Source organism: Bubalus bubalis, chromosome 11 (assembly GCF_019923935.1).
Source record: "Bubalus bubalis isolate 160015118507 breed Murrah chromosome 11, NDDB_SH_1, whole genome shotgun sequence".
NCBI lineage: Eukaryota > Metazoa > Chordata > Mammalia > Artiodactyla > Bovidae > Bubalus > Bubalus bubalis.
The window spans coordinates 12283543-12296017 of NC_059167.1; the positions used below are offsets into that span (position 1 = coordinate 12283543).

The 12475-nt window shown below is 43.3% G+C and overlaps 1 protein-coding gene across 9 annotated transcripts in view; it reads right to left on the bottom strand.

Annotated features, from left to right (window-relative positions):
- The window catches only part of NRXN3 (neurexin 3), a 1822863-nt gene that overhangs the window by 202451 nt on the left and 1607937 nt on the right, over positions 1 to 12475 (bottom strand). For all 9 annotated transcript variants that reach the window (XM_044924683.2, XM_044924680.2, XM_045162012.1 and 6 more), the window contains one exon: positions 6129 to 6300. In XM_044924683.2, coding sequence (XP_044780618.2) covers positions 6129 to 6300 — 172 coding nt within the window. The remainder of the gene's footprint in view (positions 1 to 6128; positions 6301 to 12475) is intronic.

The window sequence follows — 12475 nt, forward strand, 5'->3', positions numbered from 1 at the left end:
AAACATCCCACAATGCACAGGGCAGCCATCACAGCAAAGGATTATCCAGCCCTGAATCTCAACAGCACCAAAGCTGAGAAATCCTACTAACTAAACAAGCTCAGGCAAGGACTTCTATTTGAGAAATACCTTAATGAAAAAATAAAAATGAACATCTCATGACTTAGTGTCTGTATCAGTAAAATGATGACTTGGAGAAAGAGGAAAATGAGAAAGAAATTTGAGGAAGTGCAATCTGAGAATGAGGACAGCAATCTTGGGTCTGCCCCTCAAGTTGTGTTTTACTGGGTAAGTTATTTTGACTTTCAGAGGCTCAACAATCTAACCTTAATATGAGTATGGTGGTAATAATACTAAACCCAGCTCCCTCATAGGAGGGGATCAGGAGTAAAGGCAGAGAGGCATAGGAAGGTGCTTAGAGCATCAGTAAGCACTACGTGTGTGCTAAGTCACTCAGTCGTGTTCGAGTCTTTGGGACCTCGCAGACTACAGCCCACCAGGCTTCCCTGTCCACAGAATTTTCCAGGCAAGAACATTGGTGCTTAGCCCCTTCAGTTATGTCCGACTCTCTGTGACCCCATGGACCATGGCCGGCCAGGCTCCTCTGTCCATGGGATTCTCCAGGCAAGAACAATGGAGTGGGTCGCCATTTCCTCCTCCAGGAAGCACTATAGCGATAGTTTATTTATTCGTTTAGCTTTTACTTTCAATCCCTATTAAAAAAAGGTTCTGTGGGACTTGACGCATTCAAACATAAAGAAAGAGTTTTCTGATCCAGTGTCCTTGAAGGGGAGCTGTGTCTACATCTTTTTTCATGTTCTGAGTTGGGTGGTCAGACAGGATTGGAGCATAGGTCATTGGTGGGCATTCTACTGACTGAGGAAAGGGCATCGAATCAAGAGCACATCAATGAACTTGGTGTGACGTCAGCAGAGGAAGGACACTGAGAATCTGCTCTTTTCAGCACCGCCTGCCATGGGAAGATGGGGAGGCTCACGCACTGAAGCTGCTTATCCATCTTCATTTTCCAGGAAGCCTGGATCTAGAAAAGTCCCATCAGTGAACCATGTTCTGGGTTCTGAAAGCCCTGATGACACCAGCTCCTGAATCCCAACAGCACCCCCTATTCACGGCAGAGAAAGGATCTTTAATAACCCCAGTCTGCTGAGCCTCCCAGGGAATCTAGAGAAGGCGCTCAGTCGTGCCCGACTCTTCAACCCCATGCACTGTAGTCTGCCAGGTTCCTCCGTCCACGTGATTTTCCCAAGAGTACAGGAATGGATTGACATTTCTTTCTCCAGGGGATCTTCCCAACCCAGGGATCGAACCCAAGTCTCTCGCATTGCAGGCAGACCTTTTACCCTCTGAGCCACCAGGGCATCCAAATGCTATTTGAGCGTCTAATTTACAAAGGAGAGTAGTATCTATTAGAAAGTCAATCAACTTGTTCCCCACTGTCAAAATTACCTGTGGCTCCTGTAGAAAGTGAAAGTGAAGTCGCTCAGTTGTGTCTGACTCTTTGGGACCCCATGGACTGTAGCCCGCCAGTCTCCTCTGTCCATGGAATTCTCTAGGCAAGAATACTGGAGTGGGTTTCCATTCCCTTCTCCAGGGGATCTTCCCAACCCAGGGAGCGAACCCGGGTCTCCTGCACTGCAGGCAGACTCTTTACCGTCTGAGCCACCAGGGAATCTGGAGCCTGGCTAAAATTAATTCCTCACGCTCGACTTGCCTTTCACCTTCCCTCCCTTGTCCCCTCCACCACATTGTGTCAAGACAGCAATTAGAGGCTTTATAAGGAACATCTGTCAGTGCCTGGGTGATAACTCTGGGCTGATTTTTCTTTTATTGCCCTCTCCTGTTCCTTAGCCTTTCTATTTTCAGGTTCAAAAAAAGAAGCTGCTTTTGAGTCGGATCTCCCAGAATTAAGAGAGAGAAGATTCTGATGGCTACAGAACTATTTTCATTCCGGAGCCTTCCTGATTCACAAAAAGCCTGTGCTACCTGCCATGGGCCCAGCTGGTTTCTAAATCCTTCACAGTGGGATGTTTCAATCGAGTCACACAAAGTCCTATAAATGTCTGTGAGAAGGTTCTGGAGTTGACCCATTCATCCTGGTGTACAGGGACCTGCTGAGCAAAAAGAGTTTCCTGAGAGCACAGCATCAGGGTGGGATGATGTCACTGAATATTCTGCAGAAGCGCCTCTATATTTCTCTCCTGTTTAAATGGTAGCTTTAGACAAGTAGCACAACCTGACCCCTCTTGGTGGTTTCTAGACTTATCACTAGCAGTAACAAGAAACAGGGTCACTTGTAGAGATGTGGATGGACCTAGAATCTGTCATACAAAGTGAAGTAAGTCAGAAAGAGAAAAATATATATATCGTATATTAATGCACATATGTAGAATCTAGAAAAATGGTACAGATGAATCTATTTCCAGGACAGGAATAGAGACACAGACGTAGGGAATGGACATGTGGGCGTGGAAGGGGGAAAGAGGAGAGTGGGATGAATTGGGAGATTAGGACTGACGTATACACATGACCACTGTGAAATCGATTGCCAGTGGGAAGTTGCTATGAAGCACAGGAAGTTTGGCTTGGGGCTCTGTTTTGACCTAGAGGGGTGTGGTGGGGGAGGATGGGAGGGAGATTCAAGAGGGAGAGGATATATGTAAACATACAACTGATTAACTTTGCTGTACAGCAGACACTAACACAACATTCTAAAGCAATTATACGCCAATAAATAAATTTAAAAAAAAGAAGAAGATGGCTTGGGGAATGGATGGCTATATCACTTTTGCAGAAACTATATCAAGATCTTGACCAAGTGGCTTTGTTCTTTGATACCTAGATACAGAGGGCATTTTGATCTTATGGTTGAAAAATAAACAAATATTGCCAGATTGCTCTAATGGAGCTTTAAATTTAGTAAAATGGATCCTTTCAGTAGCACAGGACAACAAGAGGGAGAGAAAATAAGGTATCCAAAACTGAAAAGGTGAGACCCTCCTAGGAAGTCCTAGTCCAACTAGAAAGCTAACTTCCCAAAGCCATTTCCAATCTAGGTAACGGGAAAAGTGACGGCTTCTTTAAATACTCAGTATTCTTGCAACTGCTTCAGGGAAGCACATTACCATTGTCGTTAGCAGGACAGCTTGGCCTCACTACGAATGTGTCTTCCTGCACGGCTAGGATAACTTGTTTTTTTTAAAAGAGGATTTTCTACTCCAACCACCTTTGTGTGGTTACTGCATTGATCTTTGTAATATGATACTTTAAGAAAAGGAATAAATATAAGATGACACAAGAAAGATGCTCATTTCTCTCTATTCATTTTCAAAATCTCCCCCAATTTGCTATGGGACGAACATTAGAAATGGTGCTCAGCTTGGAATTGGAGAATCTGGTCTCAGTTCTGTCCCTCATTTAGTATTCTCTCATGACCTTAGGAAAAAACACAATATCTCCCCGGGTTTCATTTTAAATTTGAAATAGAGAATAAAGATGCCTACTCTGCCTAATTTACAGGCTATTTAATGAAGTGGTCTGTTTGAGTGAATATGTAATAGTAAGAAATGCTAGTCAAATGTTTGGTAATCCTCATAGCTAATATTCACTGAGTAATGACTTATCTGCCCCAGCATTATGTAGGATATTTTACACGTATATTCACATTAGCCCTGGAAAGTAAGTATTATCATCATCCCGTTCTATAGACTAGGAAACAGAGACTTGGGAGGATCAACATCTTGATAAAGGTTTGGGACTGGATCACCAAATAGGAGGAATGAGCCCTTATCTAGAGAACTAAGAAAGCGGGGAGAGTAACAGAGGAGAATGCGGGGAGAAAGAATCTGATGTATTTTTGAAAGCACTATAGAGCCCCTCAGAGAAAAAATCAGAACTGTTAGAAATTCTTACACGTATTTTACAGTTGTTATGTTTTGAATTGTATGTGGGGACATGTGCCAAACATTTCAGTGCTTAGGGCATTTCAAGGTCTTAGCCTAGCAGGCCTTGGAATTACAGCTAACGGTACCAGGATCCCAGCTCCAGCCAGTTGACTCCAAAGCCCATACTTATGACGGCCATACTGTACCATGTCCTGCAATAATAACACATATTATTACTAAATAAGTTACCAACAGTTACCAGTCATAATGGTTTTCAGTGGGAAGCAATGCCATTAAAGAAAAGTTTATCCTGTTTTGAAAACATAGGAAGCAACCCACAATTTGGAACTAAAGATACAAAGAGACAGGCACACAGCTAGGGTGACTGGTTTTCTTCCATATACGTGGCTTTACAAATGGCCATTAAACAGCCTGCTCAGTGCTAGCAGCAAACTCGTGAATTCCGTTTGGGCTCAGGGCAAGTGTTAGCATCAGTTTAGAATCTTTGAAATTCCTAATAGAAACATAACAATCCCTACAGCAGCAGTGGCAGGGCCAATGATAATGCGCACGGAGAGGGATTGATTTTTCCTATGAACAAACGAACAGTTTTTAAGATTTCAGGCTATTTTGATGGCTCCCACTCCTCAGCCCCTGGAGCTGAAGCAAGAAGCATTTAAAAATCAGATCTATTAGTGCCTGGTGAATTTGGATGATGCTGAGAATTCACAGTAGCTGCTAACACCTCTGGCTTTCCTCAAAGGCTCAATGATAAACACAGAAAGTCATTTTTGTGCCTATAATAATCTGAGAAGTGCTAAGAGTGTGTGGAGAGACTCCAAGCAAAGACTGAGCTGGATACTGTATGGTCAGATGGATACTGAGATGGTGGATAAGGGAGTGGGTGGGCTTTGTGCTTCAGTACTTTGGGGGTCTTGTATGTTCATCTATGAATGCCTCCATAATTCTTAATCCAGACATAGGAAGACTATGGCTGATAGAGGGAAAACCCAGTAGCACAGCTACTTCTGATTGGCTTTGAAAGAAAAGCAATGCTGACTCAGGCATGAAAAAAATAATCCCAGCCTTCAGGTAATGGGACATTCTTAGGCCACAAATAGGCAAATGTACTTCACATATTTCTCTCATGTGTTATGATTATTAGCTAGATGGTTCTTACACTTCTGGAAAGGTGCTTCTGGCTTCCTCACCCCTGGGCCCACCTCACTAAAAAGAAAGTGATAACAGTGAGAAAATCATGGGCCATTTTGGAGTGTAGGAGAGAAAGAGCTAGGCATCGCATACACGCCCCCATTAGTGACAAGTTCAATATTCTGAGCTATTCTCTTGTATCCACCAGGTGATAATGCAATGATGAAACAACAGTCTTTAGCCAAAGAATTTTTCCTCCCATTCTGGGCGTTTGTATGATCAGCATTCAGGCTCTCAGGAGAAGTGAAAAATAAGAGGGAAAGCTAAGGGATTATTTGAACAGTCTTCCCACTGCCCTTGATTCGGCCATCTGGCCCTGGAAGTTTGCTGGTGAACTCTCCTTGACTATAAAATTTAAACAATTGATGAACCCCTCTCCCTGCTATTAAAACGCCTGTTAGGATTGATCTCTGAAAATCGAGGTAGGCTAGCATAAGTGAGAGAGCGAAAAAAAAAGGGGGCAAAGTCCACCAAATGAATGAAATCCCACCCTGAAGTTTTTCTCTTCCTGTTACTCTGACTTGATGCTCCTCAAGTTTAGTAAATTTCCTTTTACAGTCTTTCTGCCATCTCTGGCCATCTGTATGTTCAACCACACCTGATTGAACGGTGCCACAACCATTAATCAATAATCACATTGATTATTCCACAAGTATGGATACTTGCTTATATTAGAGATGATAGCGCTTACCCCCATCACTCATCATTTGCAGTGGCCCAGCAAATCCATAGTCATTGTATTTGGTATGACCCAGTCAGGCACTATTAATCAGACAAAAGAAGTATTCAGTGCATAGTTGGGAAGTCTCCAGAAGCTCCTATCCTGAACCCAGTCCTAAAGAAATACTCAATAACTTAGCTTCTCATCAAAAAAAAAAAAGAAAAAAAAAAAGAATGATGTGTGCTTAATATTCAGTGTTTTCATGATCTGGTGACAGTCATGAGAAAGTCACCAGTTGGAGGCAAAAACGGGAGAACAAACGAGAGTCTGGTCATCGAGGGTCAAACATGTACCTGTGGGGTAGTGCTCGTTCACCGGCCAGTTGTCCACCTGCAGTGTGGCGTTGCCGCCGTTCCTGGTGAAGCGCACCACGTGGTATTTGCCATCATTTACCGGAGTCCTCTCCTCTTTGATGGAGATGTCAACTGTGCCAATATTGAAGACAACTCCGATCTTCCCCTGTTCCTACGATAAAGAGACACAAAAGGCAAGTCACCACCAACCGCAAGGCTTTCTCCCTTTCAAGTTGATCCGAAACTAACAATGAATCTGTAGGTACCCCAGAGAGAGCTGTCAGCTTGAAGTTAATAATGGTATCCTACATTTCTCCATGGGCTTTCATCCTGAACATAAAAGCCAAAGGTACAAAACCACCCAAATTGCTCTCAGAGGCTGCACTGCACAGGTTACATCATTTGATTGCCCTCAACAGATATCAAAGCTGGAACCACAAAACTACCGAACAAGTGAGGAAGGACACTGCAAGGTTCTGGGGGATGAATTAGGCCTGTTTTTGAGAAAAGGCTAATCAGACACTGAATTGTAGGTTCCCTCACAATTCAGATTTAGGATTAAAAGGGAAATACAAGGCTGCTTGCACGCTGGGAGACAATCAAGACCCAGAGGAGGTGTACACAGTGGTTAAGAGCCAATTCCATAGAAGGCGGCCCTGCAGGTTTACTCCTGGTGACACGTTCTGCAGGTTGAAAGAATTTGGAGAATACATCCTCAGGGAAGGCAGCTGGAACTGAGCTGGAGTTTCCCGAGTCAGATGCTGGCACTCTTCCTACGCGTGTAGCCCTATTCCTCAGATTAATCCAAAGAGGGACGTAATATTCACTGCTACAACTTTATGTTACACAGCAGAAGAGAACCTCTGTGGCCCTAACACAGACTTCTAGAAGGGAGAACACAATGAATTCCAGAAGGGTAACATTAGGGCAATGAAGCTGATGACTCTGGTGGTGGTGGTGACATTCTCCAACCCCTGGGAAGCCTAGAAACACTGGCATGTAAATAACAGTGCTATTAAAAGTCTTGCTCTTCTCCTCTAATAATTGGTTGTGACTAAGAGTTGGAATTACTATTCAGAAGATGACATAGCATCACTGATCAGATATAATCAGTCTCTTGCCACCTCTATGAATGTATCAGCATGCAGGGTGTCAGGAGACATCTTCCTCCATTTCTCTAGTTGTCTGGCTTATTGGTTAAACAGTTGGTTGGACTTTCAAAAATAATAAAATTTAGCTGCAATTCTGATGTTCTACAAGACTGAGTCACAATATTTGTTCCCATAGTCTCTGCTATGCTCTATTTCTTTATATTCAAGAAGGAGGAAGAGGAGGAATAAAGGATGGAGAAGAATATGGGAAAAGAAGTCCAGAATCCACATAAACCAAGACATAGGAGAGATTTCACTGAATCTCAAGTTTAATTTGGTTCATTCAATACGTAAATACACTGTTTATTAAGCACTCACTATACACAAAGTTGGGGCTTCCTCCGTGGCTCAGACAGTAAAGAATCTGCCTGCAATGCAGGAGACCTGGGTTCGATCTCAGGGTCAGGAAGATCCCCTGGAGAAAGGAATCGCAACCCACTCCAGTATTCTTGTCTGGAGAATTTCAGGGTCAGAGGAGTCTGGAGGGCTACAGTTCATGGTTCAGGTTGCAAAGAGTCAGACATGACTGAGTGATTAAACGCACATGTGTGTGCGTGCACACATACACACACACACACACACACTTGGAGTCAGTAAGAGTTCTGGTGAGATGTTAGGTACTGGTTTCCGTGTAGTTTGCCACACATCACTTATTTTCCCAGAAGACAGGCTTTCCTCAACTAGTCAATTTTCCTTTAGTATGTGAACACATCTTGTGCCCAATAAAAGAATGAGTAAGGACGTAGGACTCTTAATCTTTAAAAGCAGGAATCTAGACTGCTTTCAGCATGCAGGGATACTTTAGAAACATCACTGCTTCTCTGTACCCTGACAGCGCAGCACGTGATGTAAAACAATGTCTGCAATGTCCATGTTCTGTTCTCTGGGAGAAGTAATTCAGCTGCCTCCCCAAATGGAGACTAAACATACTCATTTTCTTAAGTTTTTAAGAAACAAGATTGCTTAAGTCCCTGTGTATTGTGACAGTGTACTCTCAGCTTTGCTTTGCTTTCCTATCTCTGTATCTCCAGCAATAAAAAAGTACCTACTATTAAAACATGATGCATGCGTAAATGAACCAGATGAGGGCTTCCTTTGCATCTTTCATGCCCATAATTTATAGTATTATGATCCATTTTATTCTTTCTCCTTAATTCTCTGGGAATGTAGACATGACAACATGACTTTTCTGCTTCTTCTTACTTAAAGAGTTGGCATGAACTTCTAAGGGTATGTGTGTGTGTGTGTGTGTGTGTTGGTATCTAATCATCCCCAAGCCTAAACAAGCAAGGCTATAAGACTCTGATGCTGGGAGGGATTGGGGCGAAGGGGACGACAGAGAATGAGATGGCTGGATGGCATCGCTGACTCGATGGACGTGAGTCTGAGTGAACTCCGGGAGTTGGTGATGGACAGGGAGGCCTGGCGTGCTGCAATTCATGGGGTCGCGAAGAGTCGGACACTACTGAGCGACTGATCTGATCTGATCTGATAACAACCTGTGTCTTGCTAAGTCACTTCAGTCGTTTCTGTAGCCTGCCAGACTCCTCTGTTCATGGGATTCTCCAAGGCAAGATCCTGGAGTGGGTTGCCATTTCCTCCTCCATAACAATAACCTTTTTAGCAGAACTGAAGGACTAGGCGAGTTAAGAAACCATGACTGCAGATATCATCACTCCACTGCCCACCCCATGTGGGCTGTTGATTGCACCACTGTTCTTCTATAAAAAACCACCGTATAAATCCTGGATGCGTGGAATGGACGGTTGGTGATTCAATTCACCTCGGAGTCACTAATTAATCAGGGATGGAGAACAGTTTTAGGGGGAGAGAGGAGACCTTGAAACCAGCCTTCTGCAGCTTTTCAGCAACAGCAGTGGCAAAGTACAGTTCTGGCTCACTGAGTGGTCTGATGAGCGAGATATGTTCACTTGGGCAGCTTCTCTGCAAGATCCATAATAGATTCAGGCAAAAGAAAAGATTTAATCTCTGCCAGGATAAATATTTGGTCCTTATCTTAGGCACCACACGTTTGCCATTGCAATCACTGTTTTGGAGAGGTCTTCTTAATCCTGCTCACGCATTGGCCCTGTCAGGGGAGACCCTCACCCACATGTTTCATTGTGTTGCCTGTAGTGGTAAATGTGGCTGTGCTGGACCTCAGATGTGGTCTCTTCCCTCGCAGTAATAAGATTTCATTACTGCAACCCCCTCATCATTTGTCTTGGGACCACAGTGGCATTATAATCCGCGGCTAACTGCTTTGTCTCAGTTCATTACAAGCTTGGTGGCAAATACTCATACAGTTGCCCAGGCTTGAATCCATCACGCTCAGCTGCCATGAAAATAAACTCTGCTGGCACAGGTGTCCAGAAAAGAGAAGATGTGAAGGATAAAAGACATTGGCTTTGGAGTCAACTCTGACTAACCTTGGGCAAGTTATTTAACTTTTCTGAACCCATGTCTTAATAAGATATTATGGGGACAGGAGACCAGCTTTATATACTTTGGAGGACTATTATAACATGATTAATATGATAATCATGAATATCATGATAGTCATGATTTCATAACTGAAATGACATGATTAATATGATAATACTTCATAAATAATAAAATATTATACACACATATGAGATACATGAGAACAGGAGAATGAGCCATCCAATCATTTGACCATTTAAAACAGTCTGTGATTACTAGAGAAACTAATTGCTTCAGTATGATAAACATAGCTTTTAGCGTCTCTTGGTTCAAACAATACCACTGACATTAAAAATATATGACCTTGGGCAGGTTGTTTAACTTCTGAAATTTCTTCTGTAAAGGGACAAATGGAGGATTTTAGAAGAATACACGTGTGTGAAGCACATGGTATATGGCTGAGTATACACTGCTGCTGCTACTGCTGCTAAGTCGCTTCTGTCGTGTGCGACTCTGTGTGATAGCACAGATGTCCCGTAGACGGGAGCCCACCAGGCTCCCCCGTCCCTGGGATTCTCCAGGCAAGAACACTGGAGTGGGTTGCCATTTCCTTCTCCAGTGGATGAAAGCAAAAAGTGAAAGTGAAGTCGCTCAGTTGTGCCAACTCTTAGCGACCCCATGGACTGCAGCCCACCAGGCTCCTCTGTCCATGGGATTTTCCAGGCAAGAGTACTGGAGTGGATTGCCATTGCCTTCTCTGGAGTATACACTGGGAGCTCCATAAATGTCAGTTGCCTTTTCTCTTTCTTTCCCCTCGTGAGTGTAGCTGAATGTAGAGGCACAAGCCTAGGACTGATTGGTCTGGCAACATTGTTATTAATGAATATTGTAGAAATAAATGTACTGTGCTATGCTTAGTCACATCCAACTCTTTGTGACCCTATGGACTCTAGCCCACCAGGCTCTTCTGTCCATGGGGATTCTCCAGGCAAGAATACTGGAGTGGGCTGCCATGCCCTCCTCCAGGGGATCTTCCCAACCTAGGGATTGAACCCAGGTCTCCCACATTGCAGGTGGATTCTTTACCATCTGAGCTATCAGTGAAGCCCAGAAATAAATGTAAATTTTAGCAAATAGAACACTAAAAAAACAAGATTTGCACAGTTGATTTTCTACCACAATTTGGTAGTGTCTCTATCTCCACGTTCCTTGGTCCCTTTTATAAGCCTCTCCAAGATAAGCAAAGTGTAGCTGCAAAAAACAGCATGACTATAAATTTAAATAACTCCACGCCCTTCACCACTAAAGTTGCTACCAAGGCAATCATTTCGATCTATGTTCCTCCTTGATATTAAATACAAAGACAAGTGGTAAATCAGAAGACATTACCAAAGAATCCTCAAGTGCATTCAGGAAAAAACTGAACACTATAGAAAACAGCTGTCTTTAAACTGTCAGTAAGTCATTCTTCATCAGTAATGACTCTTTATGAGCCCACCTGGTTCCTCAAATTAGTCCAGCTCCAGCTTTCTGATCCCTCATCAACCAAATCACAGTTACTGCTATGGAGAAGACCCTAGAGATGCTACAATACTGGAGTCAGATTTCAGGAGCAGGAATGCACATGGGCAAGAAAAATCCTCAGGAATAAAGGTCTCCTTGAAGGAGATCTCTTCATTCATTCCAGAGTGCCCCAGAGGAAGGTGGAATGCACCAGCTGCTATTTTGGAAAACTGCAGTTGAAAGAAACAGAACTGGGGCCCTCAAACATATGCCATGATGATATACAAAGGAAGTGGTTCTCAGTATCTCAACTTCTGGCCTCACATGGAATTTGTGAGTTCAGTGTTAGGTGATCACGCACGATAACAACACGTATGTGAGCCCTCTTGGGGTCAGACACTGAGGCCCACCATACTCATTTCAGAGTTCGGGTTATAGTTAATAAAGTGGTCCATGGCACTGTTTTACTACAGTGTAGTTCTCCTCCATCATGGGCTCATAGGAAGAGAAATTCTGGGTCCTCTCGTGATAGTGGGGCCAATGGACCAGTGTTGGCCAATGAAATCAGGTGTTGACTAATAAAATCAGGTGTTGGCCAATAAAACCGTGAACCATCCATTTAATTACTGATGTGAGACCTGCCAGAATTCTCCCATTTGCTCCAAAGAAGGGCTTTCCAGGTGACTCAGATGGTAAAGAGTCTGCCTGTGATGCAGGAGACCTAGGTTCGATCCCTGGGTTGGGAAGATCCCCTGGAGAAGGGGATGGCTACCTACTCCAGTATTCTTGCCTGGAAAATTCCATGGACAGAGGAGCCTGGTGGGCCAGACTATAGTCCATGGGGTTGCAAAAACACTATTGAGTGACTAACACTTTCCCTGCACCCAGCAAATTCCTGGTAGTAGCTTCTTTGTCAGTCTGGGTCATCGAGGGAGGATGACAATGCAGCAGACATGGAGCATTCGAGAAACAAAGCTTTGTTGCTGTATGCCAGCAAAAATTTGAAGCTGTTTGTTATGGCAACATAACCCAGGCTATCTGGATGATGAACTATGTGCTCGGCAAATAATTTTAATAGAATAATTTTCAAATTCTCACAATTACCCTCCAAATTTTATAGGTTAAAAAGATGAAGATTCAGAGATTTGAGAATTCACACAACTGCTAAGAAACATATTTAATATTAGAATACAGGTCTTTCTGACTTTACAACCCATGGATTTTTCACCTTGTTATGTTTCCATTATATGTATTACACGTTGCAACTGA